Source organism: Lepidochelys kempii, chromosome 16 (assembly GCF_965140265.1).
Source record: "Lepidochelys kempii isolate rLepKem1 chromosome 16, rLepKem1.hap2, whole genome shotgun sequence".
NCBI classification, from domain to species: domain Eukaryota; kingdom Metazoa; phylum Chordata; order Testudines; family Cheloniidae; genus Lepidochelys; species Lepidochelys kempii.
Genome location: NC_133271.1, coordinates 26,065,235 through 26,079,633, shown reverse-complemented (window position 1 = coordinate 26,079,633; position 14,399 = coordinate 26,065,235). Strand labels below are relative to the sequence as shown.

The 14,399-nt window shown below is 37.1% G+C and overlaps 1 protein-coding gene across 5 annotated transcripts in view; it reads left to right on the top strand.

Moving 5' to 3' along the window:
• Window positions 1-14,399, top strand: part of DENND1A (DENN domain containing 1A) — a 381,020-nt gene that overhangs the window by 306,146 nt on the left and 60,475 nt on the right. For 4 of the 5 annotated variants that reach the window (XM_073313955.1, XM_073313954.1, XM_073313959.1 and 1 more), the window contains 5 exons: window positions 8,553-8,654; window positions 9,221-9,308; window positions 9,904-9,944; window positions 11,798-11,869; window positions 13,033-13,089. In XM_073313955.1, coding sequence (XP_073170056.1) covers window positions 8,553-8,654; window positions 9,221-9,308; window positions 9,904-9,944; window positions 11,798-11,869; window positions 13,033-13,089 — 360 coding nt within the window. The remainder of the gene's footprint in view (window positions 1-8,552; window positions 8,655-9,220; window positions 9,309-9,903; window positions 9,945-11,797; window positions 11,870-13,032; window positions 13,090-14,399) is intronic. The other variant, XM_073313958.1, reaches the window with a different exon arrangement.

Below are 14,399 nucleotides of genomic sequence, written 5' to 3'. Positions count from 1 at the left end.
GATGTGAGGATGATTCTGAACTTTTAACGTTTTTGTGGTAGATTTTTTCTATCAATAGGTTACATCTGAGTCCCAGAAAACCTGGATTTGGGCTGGAAATGGCCCAACTTAATTATCATTCACATTGTAAGGAGAGTGATCACTTTAGATAAGCTATTGCCAGCAGGAGAGTGGGGTGGGGGGAGGTATTTTTTATGCTTTGTGTGTATAAAAGATCTTCTACACTTTCCACAGTATGCATCCGATGAAGTGAGCTGTAGCTCATGAAAGCTTACGCTCAAATAAATTGGTTAGTCTCTAAGGTGTCACAAGTCCTCCTTTTCTTTTTGCGAATACAGACTAACACGGCTGTTACTCTGAAACCAGTCCCTTCTTGAGTCACTCCATGGGATGGGAAGGAGTTTTACTTTCTTCAGTACAGTTCTTCCTCATGATTATACAGAGTATAATCTGACTGAATGAGTTTAGGCTTGATATAGTTATCTAAGAAATTAAAGGAAAGCAAAATATCTCCAGTCTTGATCTCTGGGAACATAGGCTGTCTCTAAATCCTGTCCACCTACTTTTCATTTGTGAAGTGGATCACCTTATATCTTCTATTAACAGAACATTCTGTTTAATATATTGAAATTTTCTTTGTTCGAATATCAACGTTTTCTTTGTGTGTGTGTGTAGCTTATCTGTATTTTCAATCCCACGCTCTTCGTAATATTTTGTCATGGTAGAAAATAGCTCATATGAGTAACAACACTGTAATTTTCTCCTTCATTGTAGTGTCACTAGTACTCCCACAATGGCTATAATAGAAAAGGACTTTTGCATTATAGAGGCTTTGAATCGGTAGCTGCTTTGCATGCAGCACTCATTGACTTCAATGAGAGTATTGCATATGGAGTGATTACAGAATCGGCCCCAAAATTACCTTGCCAGCTGAAATTTCTAATGATGAGACTGCACGCATGCCGCAGGGATTTTGTATAATAGTATCAACGTAGACCAGTAAAGGAGACAGTGTGGCAGTAACGTATATGCTGGGCATAGAGCACATTCCTAGCACAGGTAGTTAAATTGAGGCTTGCTTTCTGATCACGCTAAAGACTCTCTGCTCGTAGCTCCATACTATTACATCTTTTATGAGTCTTTAAACACACTAATGCATTAACATACCTCTAAGTAGGAAGAGGAAGAAATAGTCTTGTTGTTAAGGCACCATACAAGGACTCTGGGAATTGGGGCTCTATTCCATACTCTGCCAGAGACTTCTGTGAATTTGTGCAAGTTACTTGTTATCTTCGTCCCTTTGTTCTTAATCTGTAAAATATTGTAGCTCTGGAGGGGAGATTTTTGCCTGTTGGGTCTAATTAGGTATCTGGACTGGTTAATGTTGATCAGGTTTTGAGTTTCTTTTTTGGCTCGCAAGGTTCTTTGTTTTGCGTAATAGAAGTCTTTCAAAACAAACTATTGTGCAATCATTTCTTCCTCGTAATAGCATTTATATGCAAAATGTCTAATCAAATCTAATTAGATACAGTTAGATAAGTAGAAGCAATATCATTCTTGCTATGCCTTGTTGTGCCCTTAAGTATTGCAGACACCCAATTGTGTAGAATTAAAAATTCTGTTGTGATTTTAATATGCCTAAATAAGGTGTATGACTTTTTAAGATATTTAGGTTATTTTTAGAATTGATCACAATTCACAATCCACTGAATTGTTGATGGAGTAAAAGAAATATAATTGGTAACACTATTTTAATAACCATGATAGAAAAGATTGTCTTGCAAATCATATCGCTGATCGATGTATTTTTTCACTTGATATGAATTCTTAAATCCCTAATTTTGCTTTGCTCTTGTTGACTTAAGCTGTCAGTGACTATAGTGGTAAAAATGCTTCAGATAGCTGTAGTAGGTGTATATATTGAACATATTCTTTGTGAATAGATGATAAATCTTGAATCTTTTAGGGGTTTTTATCTTTCTGGTTTTGCTGCTGTAGGTATGGTTTTACTTGCATCAAAATGGACAGATCTGCTCCTTATCCAATTAAGACTTGTAAAGTGAATTCTCTCTGGCATTTTTGGAAGTGCCTATGAGTAAAATTTTCAAAAGCACCTGAGTCCCACTAAGTCTCATTGGTTTCAAACATCTACATAAAATCACTTGGAGAAGGCTTTCAATGAGACTTAGAGTGCTAATTGGCAGTCATTTTTTTAAAATGGGATTTTTGTTCACAAATCACTCAACAATCAGTCAACAATCCCCTCACCCCATCTTCATTCAGTGAAAAAAACCCTCATTTTGTGGGGTGAACCCACTAGGGTAGCCAGAATTCACTTCTGTGACTGTTTAGTCCAATCCAGATTAGGACTTGGGGAAACACATTGTGTGAGTCCATGTGGGCATTACAGAGCCGGATAGAGCCTGTCTGTATCTAGTAACATCAACAAAACATCCCTAGGTCCTGTGTCTTTTCTACTGAGGCTACAAACTTGCTTCTTCCCTGGACCCTCAGTAATTTCATATTACCAGGCAGGGACATATTGACTATGGTGATGGCTGGTGATCTCATGTCCTGTGATCGTTACTCGCACAATTCCTGTCCTTTTGTGAGATTATTACTGAAGTGGAATATTATTTTTGTGTGTTTTGAGCTGGCCAAACTCTGTGTCACTTGCAAAGACAATCTAATCTGCCAATAGCCAGTAGTAGTGAGTGTTTAGGCGAGTTGTCCAAGTTTTTTTGACATTGTAAACTCATAAAAAGAATGGTGCCCAAACACTTTGCCAGTTCTTAGATACCCAAGAAAACCCTAAAATTGACCAATAATAGAGATTGTGTATACATAAGAATGCAAGGTAGGGTACAGCCTGCATAGTAAATATGAAGTATATTTGCAAAAGCCTATTCCTTGCATTCAAATAATGTAAGTAGCTTCTGTTAGCAATCCAAATTTGTCACAATTGGTGGCATCCTAATAGACCTAATGCACTGGTCTTGCTCTTTTGAGTATTGGTTCTTAATTTATTGTTCATTATGACAAATGTAGTTAAATATGTGAGCGAGAGATTTCTTTGTTCCTGAGCAGTATCTTGAATTGCAAATAAAATATGGTATCATTTGCTTATTAGGATGTATTTGATCCATGCCCTCCTGATTCCATTACAACCAAGAAAGATAGAGATGAGCTTTCTTGTGCTGAATGTATGCACTGGTTATGGCAAGGTTATTTGTCATTGCAAAGAGAAACTGAAACGAGCCAATTGCCCTTTATATATCTATAACCAACTTAAAATTGTCTGTATGGAATCCTGCTGACTGAGTGATCATCTGTCTCCAGCTATGATAAGATAATCTTTACTTAACATTTCACTCACAGTTCTTGTAAGGTCTGCAGAGGAGTTGCCTTTCTTGGGGTTGCTGTTGCATATTAGTAGGATGATACTCGTGTCTTGGTTTCATTCTAATGCTGGCTGGAATTTGGGATGCTAGTTCCCAGAATATCACTGTAGGTTTCGCTTTGTCATTGACAACATAGACAGTATTCTAAAGGCCACCGTTATGTGTAACATCAAGGTAATAAAACAAAACTATCTTAATCTCTTACATGTGCAGTATAGTTTCATTGTTCTTGCTGTATATTTGGGTTTTTGTTATCTTCACAACGTATTCAAATTGTGCAGTGACTAACCAACAACCTACAAGCTGTCACCTCGTTCCACCCACTTTTTCATTTAATGACTGAGGTACAGAACAGCTCTAATGGCTTGTGTGTTTATTAGAGAGGCTACATTGTTTAAAGACACGTACACACCAGAATGAAATTCAGAAGCACGCACCACATAGTGTCCGTGATAATGCAGGAGATGCTAGTCATATTTTCCATGGCATAGTTTTTTGGATTCTCTGAACAGGTCTCCAGTATTTTTACTCTAGGTACCAGATTGTAAGGCTGCATTTCTCCTTGCAAGACCCTCAGTGTTGAAATAATAATTCAAACTGGAGTTTAATGAGACGTGCTTTCTCCAGCAGTTACAGCAACAGCTATGTTTTCCTGCACCACTGACGTGCATCTAAGTGTCACCTCTTCTCTGCATGAGAAAGGACTTCTAGGCCTGTGAACTGCTGTGATTTCACCAAGTGGATAGGTCTTTCTGTCTTTTTGTCTGTATACATAGCCCTTCACAGGTGGCTTTGTTTCCTCATGTCTCCTAACCCTTCTTTAACTGCTTTGTCTGTGCCATGCACCATCCTGCCCTCTCTTCAGCCTCCATAGTCCTTTGCCTCCCTTCTTTTTAGATGATTTTTGTAGTGTTTAATGTGGTAGCTGTTGCCAGCACTATCCAACTGGTCTCCCTACTGCTCTGCTGAGTCAACCATTTCAGATACAATGCTTGTATTGCTGGCAAAGGTCTCCAGTGCTGCTGCTCCTATAGCCACTTGCAGAACATTTTCCTCTTCGGGAAGCAGTGATCTCCTTACAAGACGAGGGTGTCATAGCTATGCGATGCATGCTTTTCTCTTTCTCCTTGCCCTGTGGCTTCCAAAATAAACAGCAGCATTTGGAAGAAACTGACAGTGTTTGCAGCACTCCAGAACAGTGTGAGGTAAATCCCTTTTGAGTGGTACTTGTACTATCCTGGGCTCTTCATTTAGAGCTGCCTATCTTAAGCAGGAATTAAACATTATTTTAAAATGTAATTGACTTGCCAATTTAAAAATAACGAGGTTGACAACAAATTGCATGGCCAGAGTGAGCAGTACGCTGGATTGTTCAGCTTATAAATGGTCATGAGGTAGCTACGCTGTCTTAATGATCTTCATGATTCTGTGAGGAGATTTCCAATGGCACAAAGGACACTGATATTCAGTGAGAGATGGGCACATAGCTCCCAGTTTTACCTTTGAAAATGCCCCCCCTTGTATATGTGGTTATGAGCAAATCTCTTTAGAATTTGTGCATAATTTCTGTCACTAAAAGAAAGTTCTCCTGTGTCAAAACTTTACACATGTTTGCAATAGGATTACAATAGGCATACATTTCTTGCATCCACAATGCCAGATCCTGGCCTCTTTAGAGGGTTTGAAGTGGAAAAAGAGAATAACAGACATTTACATTTTAGATTGATAAAAACCTAAATTCTTACTGCTGGAAACTGCAAGTTAAATAGATGAAAGAGTTGTTAACTGATGTTGTTATAATGATGGTCTTATGCTTGAGCAAATCCATTACTTTCACAAAACACCTGCATCTCCGAGAATTTTCCCTTTGCACGATGTCACCTGTCAGTGACAGCAGAGCTGATTATCTGTATAATTTACAATTGACTACATCTGTTAAGAAGACAGTCCTGTAATCCATCTTTTCTTTTTGTAATGAAGCTGAGGATGGGGTTAAGTAGTATGAGTTTTCACTCTCCTTCAGGTCATGGAGGATAACTGGTACTAATGGATTCTAAGCCAGAAAACTCACGTCTTCACATGAATAATTAAAGTCGGTTTGTTGGGTTGGTTTTTTTTTTTATTGTCCAGCAAAAGTGGAGCCTGAATTGGCTCTACAGAAGCCAAAAGGTCTATCAACCAGACCACCTAACTAAATCATTACTAGTTCGGGGAAGAAAGTGTGCTAACATTGTACCAGGCTTCTCTCTGCTTCCATGTTTATGTGTAGGGATAGGAGATCATTTCAATTGAATGGGGCGGAGTTGGTGTCATAGCGCCAAATGTTGTATAAAATGGAGCAAAATGAACTTCTATTTGATAGCGCTTTGCTCCTTCCAAAGAGTTCTTACCCTGTGTGATCTTTGTGGGAGCTTCAGAAGTTTTATAGGCTATGAAAGAGTAAGTTGGTTGTTCTCCTTTCAGATGTTTTGAAATGAAGGTTTAAATGAAAGCCAAATCTTCTTCAGGTTTTTCTCTGATCACAGAGTAAATGTATATAGACACACATGCTACTCTCTTTAGAGAACTCCATGTCCTGTTCACACTGGGACCCTGGCCATGTCAGTTACAAACATAGTGAGACAGAGCCTTTGTCAAGCATTTGAAATTGGGTTCTCAGGGCAAATCCCTGTTTATACTGGTCAAGGAGACTGTTAGAATCCTATTTGTGACACCATTTGTTACTGACATTGTAGCTACCCAGTCTCTGATCCCAGTAATAAATAGAGCCTTACACAAATAGCTTCACTAATATGAAGGGGGGCATGGCATTCCTGTGTGTCCAGAAGAGAATAGTTCCTTGTAGTTCATTTGGCGCGGTATAGCATTTGTAGTGTCTAAGTTTTCTAGATCACCTCTCTCTAGTTGTAGTGATCTGTGGCATTGTGACTCTCTTCTTTACAAAGTGGGGTAGTGACTATTTTACTTATATGCAAAGTTGTTACAAGGGGACATCATATTGGGCAAAAATACCAATTCCTTGTCAAATGTGATTAATAGGTTTTCCCATTTTCCAAACTCCTGTGTGCCTCAGCTCTCCTTTTGACAAGTGAACTCGCCCACCAGTCCCGTTCAGTCCCTTCAGTCCCCTCACACCTATTGCAGAGCTTGTGCCTGAGCTCTGAAAACAAACATAAACGTTGGCCATATTTAAGGTTGCAATGAGCTTTTTCACCAGACAGGCCAAAGGGATCAAAGCAATCTAGATACTCCCAGTGAAATGGCATGTGCCTTTTTACCTACCCAATTTTAGCAGTAATCATGAGTCCTGTTTCAAGCATTGGTTAGAAATAGAGTACTTGTGGCACCTTAGAGACTAACAAATTTATTTGAGCATAAGCTTTTGAGAGCTACAGCTCACTTCATCGGATGCATGCAGTGGAAAATACAGTGGGGAGATTTTATATACACAGAGAAAGTGAAACAATGGGTGTTACTATAAAAGGAAGATAATGTCTGTCTGTATCTGTATGAGTTTTTTCATGAAGTTGATGGATTTCCACTCCATACTGCTAAATTCAGTGCCTTGCATAATGACAGGTTTCAGAGTATCAGCCGTGTTAGTCTGTATCCGCAAAAAAGAAAAAGAGCCACAAGTACTCCTTTTCTTTTTGCGGACACAGACTAACATGGCTGCTCCTCTGAAACCTGTGGTTAGAAATAGTTACAGAGGGACATTGTTACCAGTAGACTCTTCCTGTCCAGATCTAATTGCTTAGCATAAGCACAGGGTGACAGTCAATCACTCAAGTACATAGAGCCCTGTATTATCTAGGTACAAAGACCCTTGAAATGCTGCCTTTTGCACATGAAAAGCCAGTGTAGATCATGGAGGTAAGACCATTCCTGTCCTGAGGAGCAAGTATACAGACATGTTCTGCAAACACTTATGTTTCTTTCTAGATCCTTTTTTAAAGAAACCCATTAAGGAGTATGTTACATCAGCCTAGCCTGGGAGACAGCAAAGGCGTGGAGTACGTACATCTTTGTAGTTCACACTTTCTCTCCCTACATACTGCAGTGATTGGGGTCCCCTAAATACCTATGAAAGTGATTCAGCTGAAGATTATACTGCTGAGATAAGATGAGACATTAATCATTGTCCAGAACTTTTGTCCAGTGTCACTTAAGAAACTCATTCCCATCTCCTCCAGTAATGCTGCACTGGCTGCTACTTTGCTTACTGTGGTAAGATTGAGACATGGCACATCCACCAATAGTTCAGATTCTTAAACTGAAGGATTTGGGGGGAACTGAAACCAAAACGAGCTCTTAAAGAGGGAGTTCTGTCTTTCAGGCACTCTGCTGCCTAGTGTGTAGACTCTAAACTCTTTCCAGATGAAAAGCCCTGATTATATTTTTATATGAGCATGAAAAGAATTCAGCATTAATTTTACATCAACATAATTTTATCATTCTTTGTTACTGCCATTTTTGAAACTTAATACATGAATTTACTCGCTATGCTGAGAATTTATAGATTTAAATGTGGAGGAAATTTGTGCCCTTATGGCAGATGCACAGCAGACTTCAGCATTAACATAACTCATTAAAATAAGATAAAAGTAGAGCTTCAAAACAATCTCTGTCTTTTGCCAACAAGCCTGTGAAAAAGGGAAATTTCATTCAATTCAGGATATGAAAGTCTTCTCTTTCTGAACTGTGGAGAGAACACAAAGCAGAAATTACAGACTTGTTTGTGCAGGTTAACTCTCTGGGTCGATTCAAAGCGTGTTTTGAGGTATTTGAGGATTTGAATACACAAAACTAGAGAACTTTTTCTATGTCAGTTTCTTGAGGTATTAAATCAGAAAGTACCTTTTGGGGGAATGAAACCTCCCCCCCCCATTCAGTCATAGCAAAATGTGCAGAGAGCAAATGGGTTTTATCTTGACTGCACACAGTTTTTGTACATTATCTCTAAGTAACATGATTAAAGGCAGCTCTGTCCTTTCTCACTCTCTCTCATGTGTGAACTGAGAAGAACAGTAGTTTATCCAACTTCATATCAGACTTGTCTTTAATTTTTTTTTGAAGGAAAATAGAATAAAATGCAAACTCAGTTATTCAAGCAAAGCTGTTTCAGTGTTTCCAATGCTCTGAACTTTACAGGAGGAGCCAATCACTTTTTGTGAAGAAACGTTTGTCTCTCATCGTTCTACTGCCATGAGGCAGTTTCTTCAGAATGCTATTCAGCTCCAGCTCTTTAAGCAGGTATTGTTTTAATTGCTTCAGCATTGTTGTAGCTTATTTCACAAAAGAACTGTTTTTCTTATCAACATTATTCCTATGTTCTTTGATCTACACTAACCATGTACTCAGAAAAATTAGTTCCTTAATTTAGTAATTAAGATATATGTCACTCCTTCAACAGTAACTTAATTTTTATTTTCTGGCATGGATTAAACCCAATTTATAAGAATTTCTGTATTTTAATAACTATAATTTATGTTCCCCTCCAATTGAAGTCCATAGCAAAATTCTCATTGGCTTCAGTTTGAGCTGATGTGTCTGTAAGCTTCAGTGTATAAACTAGGGTATTACTGTGCCATTTCAAGAAGGCCAAAAACCACATCATTGACTGCTCTGAAATAAAGAATTGTCATACTGGTTGGCAAAGTGATATTCCTTTCTCCAGTCTACCTATTTAAAGGCTGTCCCCCACAAAGACTTTGGAACTTTGTCCTTCTGGAGAAAGTACAGAATAATCTTTTGAAGTGCAGTAGAATTGAATGCTTTATCTGTTCACACATTTTTATTATACTTCCCCTGTTTTAAAGTTTATTGATGGGCGCCTTGATCGTCTCAACTCTGGAGAGGGCTTCAGTGATGTTTTTGAAGAAGAGATAAATATGGGAGAATATGCTGGTAAGAAATATCTGTTCATTCCACTGATTTTGGATAGTATCCAATACCTTATACTTTGTGATTTAATAGGTCAGAGAAATCACTTGCCTGAGTAATTGTACCAGCTTCAGTCTATGGGTTGAAGTGTGTTGATTGATGCTGTCCTTTTTTCTCTGGAGATCTCAATCCCAACTTGGATAAATAAATATATCCTTCATTGTCTATTTGGCGTTACAAACCCCTGCCTTGTTCTGAGCAGTACTGTCTGGTTAGCTATCTAACACAAAACTAGAACAGGTCTTGCATGTCAGAACTGAGAAACTTTGGAATTAACCATTGACACCTTCTCTTTCTTTTTATGACCATTAAAAAAAACATTAACTTTCTCAAATCTATATGAGAAAATCCAGGAAAAATAATAATTCCATTTACCCACCTTTCTTTCGCCCACTGGCTACCTTGTTAATTTTTGGTTATTCTGTTCCCAGAAGGGGAAAAGGGTAGACATCTTCTTCTAAATATCTATACTTTACTACCACTAGACACAGTTGAACGCCAGCTTTTCTCATTTGTATCCCATTTCTTATCAATAAAGAATTTTCCTCTATATCACCAGGGAGTGACAGACTGTACCACCAGTGGCTCTCTACAGTAAGGGTAAGAATACAGTATTCTAATCATTGTCGTTCTTATTGGACAATTCAGTTATTGCACCATTATTCAATTTCACTGGCATGAGCAAGATCAGCTTCTATCCCACAATATTTAGTTTAGACCAGATAAAACTAACCTAGCTAAAAGATAATGTGCTGTTAATATGGAGCGAAGAACAGAAGGGAAAACATAGTAAGGAAGAAAAATTGGGAAACTGAGTTTATATTTCTCATATTTTTCAATCCTGGTTTTAGCATCTTGGAGGCCATATGAAAGGCATGTAGATATATGCTGTTACCTATTCTGAACAGAGTTCATTCTTTTTCTTTTTAATATTATTGTGGAAACCTAAGCTACAGTGAAAAGCTGTTCACAAAGCTGAACAATGTGAAGTACTGAATAGGGGATAGCATTGTTTGTTGTAGCCTAGTATAGGCTGCAAATGAGTTTATCTGCGTCTGCTTAGACTAATGCTCTATTTAATTGATATAAATTAAATATACTGTATAAATATTTATAAATAACTTGTCACTTTATGTGAATAATAAATGATGATTTTAGATTAATAATTGGGATCTAACTTTAAAGAGTCCCTCCCACCATAAGTGATACATTAAAATTATCCATAGTTAAGGCTGTGTATGACTGTAAAATAATTATTTAGGGAGAGCTCACCTTTTTAAATATATGATCCCATTTTTCTCTAGCCCTGATTATGAGTAGAATTCTCTAATGCACAAACAGCTAGGCTGAAAATGATCTTGATCTTTGTGCATTAAATACATTTAAAATACCAATAATGCTTAAAAAAATTTTTCACACTTGTTTACAAATATGTAGGATGCAAAATGGTGAAAGGAGACGAGAGTATTGGTGTGAATGAATATAAAATCCAAGTGGTTATGTTCAGTAGTTTACAATTTTTTTTTTTGTTAAAGTAAGATAAATGCTGTGTAATAACATCATAAATATAAGAATACATTGAAGCAAAATTTGGCTTACTTCTGAAAAAATAATTCTATGTTAGGATAAACTATCATGGAATTATATGGGATTTTATTCCATGGATTTTACCCATCTGCTCTGCACACAAGATTTAGTTATCAAATAACGTACTATGCAGCAAGAGTCAATGGTGTTCAGAAGATAAACAAAACACTAACTAGCCTAATAGATTATTCTGTCTGACATATCACAGCCTTATATGTCTTTTAGTGTGTCCTCTACACACAGTTCAGCTTTTCTGGAATTATGCTTAGATTGTAGTTGGATTTCATGTTGTCTCAATTCTTCCCTTATCCCAGTTTTTAGATATTAAGAAAGGCAGCATATCTGAGATATACAGAATCTGTAAGAAAGAAAACAAGGGCATGAAAAGGAAAGTGCACTGCAGAGAGTAGGGTTTTTTCAGTGAACGTACAGTCTTTCCTGTTGAGCTGGTAGGGTATTTTAGTATTAAACATGTTTATTACTTGAATGCAATAAGCAGGATACCCTTGGGGGTGATAAGAATTGTTATGGACACTGTTTAGTGAGAGCACCTCTGAAGAAGCCTCGATACGGTAAAGGGAGTGATTTTTATTATGAGAAACTGAAACCTTTATATTGCAAAGTTCTGTCCTAAAACATGATTTTAAATGGATCAGATTTGCCCTGGAAAAAGTAGTATCTAATCCTCGGTGAGAGAGTGGAACTATGTAACCATAAATAAAAATAAATTTCCATTTAGGCATATTGCTCTGATATCTAACACAATTGATACTTTCTGTTATTTCCTGTTTTAAAATAATAGCTCTGGACTGGCATTTGCTTTAACAGCCTCAATGAAAATGATTCCATTGTTACTGTAATTACAGAAAGGAAGTGGAGCCATTATAAATACAGTAAAGACCAAGGCTAACCCAGCCATGAAGACTGTCTATAAGTTTGTAAGTACTGAGTATTGTCTTATGACCCAGACAACTGAATCTAACTATGATGCTGTGTTAAATGAATCTGTAGATTAAAGTTTTTTCTCTATACTAACGAAATTATTTGAACAAGATAAATGCGTATTAACAATAAAGTGCTAGAGACTAGGCCATTAAGCATGTATCCGGAAATGTTTTTAATTTCTGTTCTTCTATTAAAATATTTTCTGTTTAACTGAAATACCAGTTTGAAACATTTTATACTAATTACACTGTAAAAGAAAATGAGTTTGACAGGTGATTTATCTTCAAAGTGCAGAAGTTGCTTTCCTATTTAGTAAATAGCACTATTTCCTGGAACGGTCCCTATATCCTGTACTAAACCCCTCTCCTATCTCATCATTACACTGTTGGAAATCCATTGTTACCCCTGGGCCTCTGTGAGTAGCTACATGGAAATGAGGGAATCCTCTCATTTGGCCAATTGTTCCAGTTTTTGTAAATGTCTGTTATTTTTCCCCAGAGATTTTTCATACCTGCTTATTTTGAGCCAAGCTTCTTGGGTTGTTTTCTAAATGAAAATCGTTCAGTGCTTGGTTAACATACAGCTAATAACTGTTATTGTAACATGGTTTATAACTGATCATTTCACTGCAGAGGGCTAAAATATATGGAAGCATGTCAGGATCTCTTCAATACTGAATTCTATGAAATATGACAAAAAGCAGTGAGATGTCTATTCAAACTATCCCTTATTTCCTGCCTCCAGCCTGACAAAGGTCCTGAGATTTAGGACCTGCCCTAGTAAAATGTAACTGGTATTCAGAACACTGCAGTGAGGAATCTTACAGCTGTGCTATTGCTGGTAATTGTCACCATGCAGCAGAGATAAATAATTAGAGAGAGGAAAAATCATGGAGGAGGAACTGGGGGGTGGTGGGAGGAACAAAAATCCCTGCTATCAAAACAGAGAAAACAAAATCTTTGCAGTATCATTAAAGGTTTTTTAACCTTTCAGGTTTGTATTTGTTTTTATAGCCAGTATGTTTTCAACTTGATGATCCAATTTTTCCTTCCCATTTTCAATAATCAGAGAAGGTGAGTCTTGGTGGACTTAAATCGAGCACAGTCGCTGCTGGAAATAGAAAGAGATTTTTAACTTACATTAATTTTTCATGCAGGCAAAAGATCATGCAAAAATGGGAATAAAAGAGGTGAAAAACCGCTTGAAGCAAAAGGTACTTGAAGTTCTTATTCAAAATGTATAAGCGCTTATGTATGAAATACTTAGCCACAAAAAGCATTATGTGATCAATAGAAAGCTGTTTGATACAGTGTTGTTAGCACACTTCAAAATGCATTACCAGCTGTCCTGGATTTTTCACACTGTTATAAATATTCACAGACAAAAAACTATCTTCAAATACATTAAGGCTCTGACTTAAACCCACGAAAGCCAGAAAATTGAGTGTTCCATTTATCGTGGTCCCTCGCCTGCCCGTTGTGCCAAGACATTGTGAGAGGGGGCTTTGCATAAACTGGCTGATAACGCCTACAGTAATGACAGTAAACTTTGCTCCAAATGGCAAATTGCCGTTATATTCCTCTGGTAACTTCTCAGGGGAAATAACCCAAGGTTTCTCATTGGACACATGGTTATCACATGTCATCAGTGTGAAGTTTAGGCACAGTGTTGTAGAACGAGGGTTGAAGTAATTTTTAAATCTGAATTTCTTGCAGTTTTAAGTTTGTCAGCACTTTGGCCTTATGATGATGACATTTTATTGTCTCTGAATTTCATTCTTTTTTGTGTTTAAACAGTAAAATTCAGGGAATGCTAAATTGTGTCTGATCAGTGTGGTATCCAATATTAATTGCTACTTTTGATGCTGTTGGGGTAGTCATATGGATACATATTATATGGATGATTCTGCCTTTAGGTTTCTTCTAGTTATTCTATTTAGTCTATAGTTCAGAGCCATTACAGTCTATTGGGAATACAAGGTAGCCAATTTAGTAACTGCAAAGATCTCACTCAGAATGTTTTTCTGATTTACTGCACCTTACACAACTGCTGAATTTTAAAATCAATATTTCAGTAATTTAATTTGTTATTCTCAAAATACCCAAAGCAATCTTAAGGCTGTGTCTAATGGATATATCTATTTTAAATATTAATGGAAAAGTTCCTTCTCTGCCTAAACTTGTCAACTTATAAGAACTGATGGGTTTTTACCACCAAGTAGTAAGAATCAACTCATGAAATAAGGCCTGTGTAATGCAAGGACCAGTGGACCATTAGCTACAGTGTTGGGCACATTGGTGGAGATTTGGTTCAGTTGATTTAAAATAACCTCATATTTACTTGTTACCTCATTTCAGGTAACTGATCGTATAATTTGATCACAGAAAGAAAACAGAAGGCAATTTTTCTGCATGCAGCGTTTTCCTATGCAATAGTTAACTCCATGTGTTTTAGTTTCTGAACATAATCTAATAACTAGTGAAATTTGTTTCCCCATCCCCAACACATGCATCTGTAAAGAAA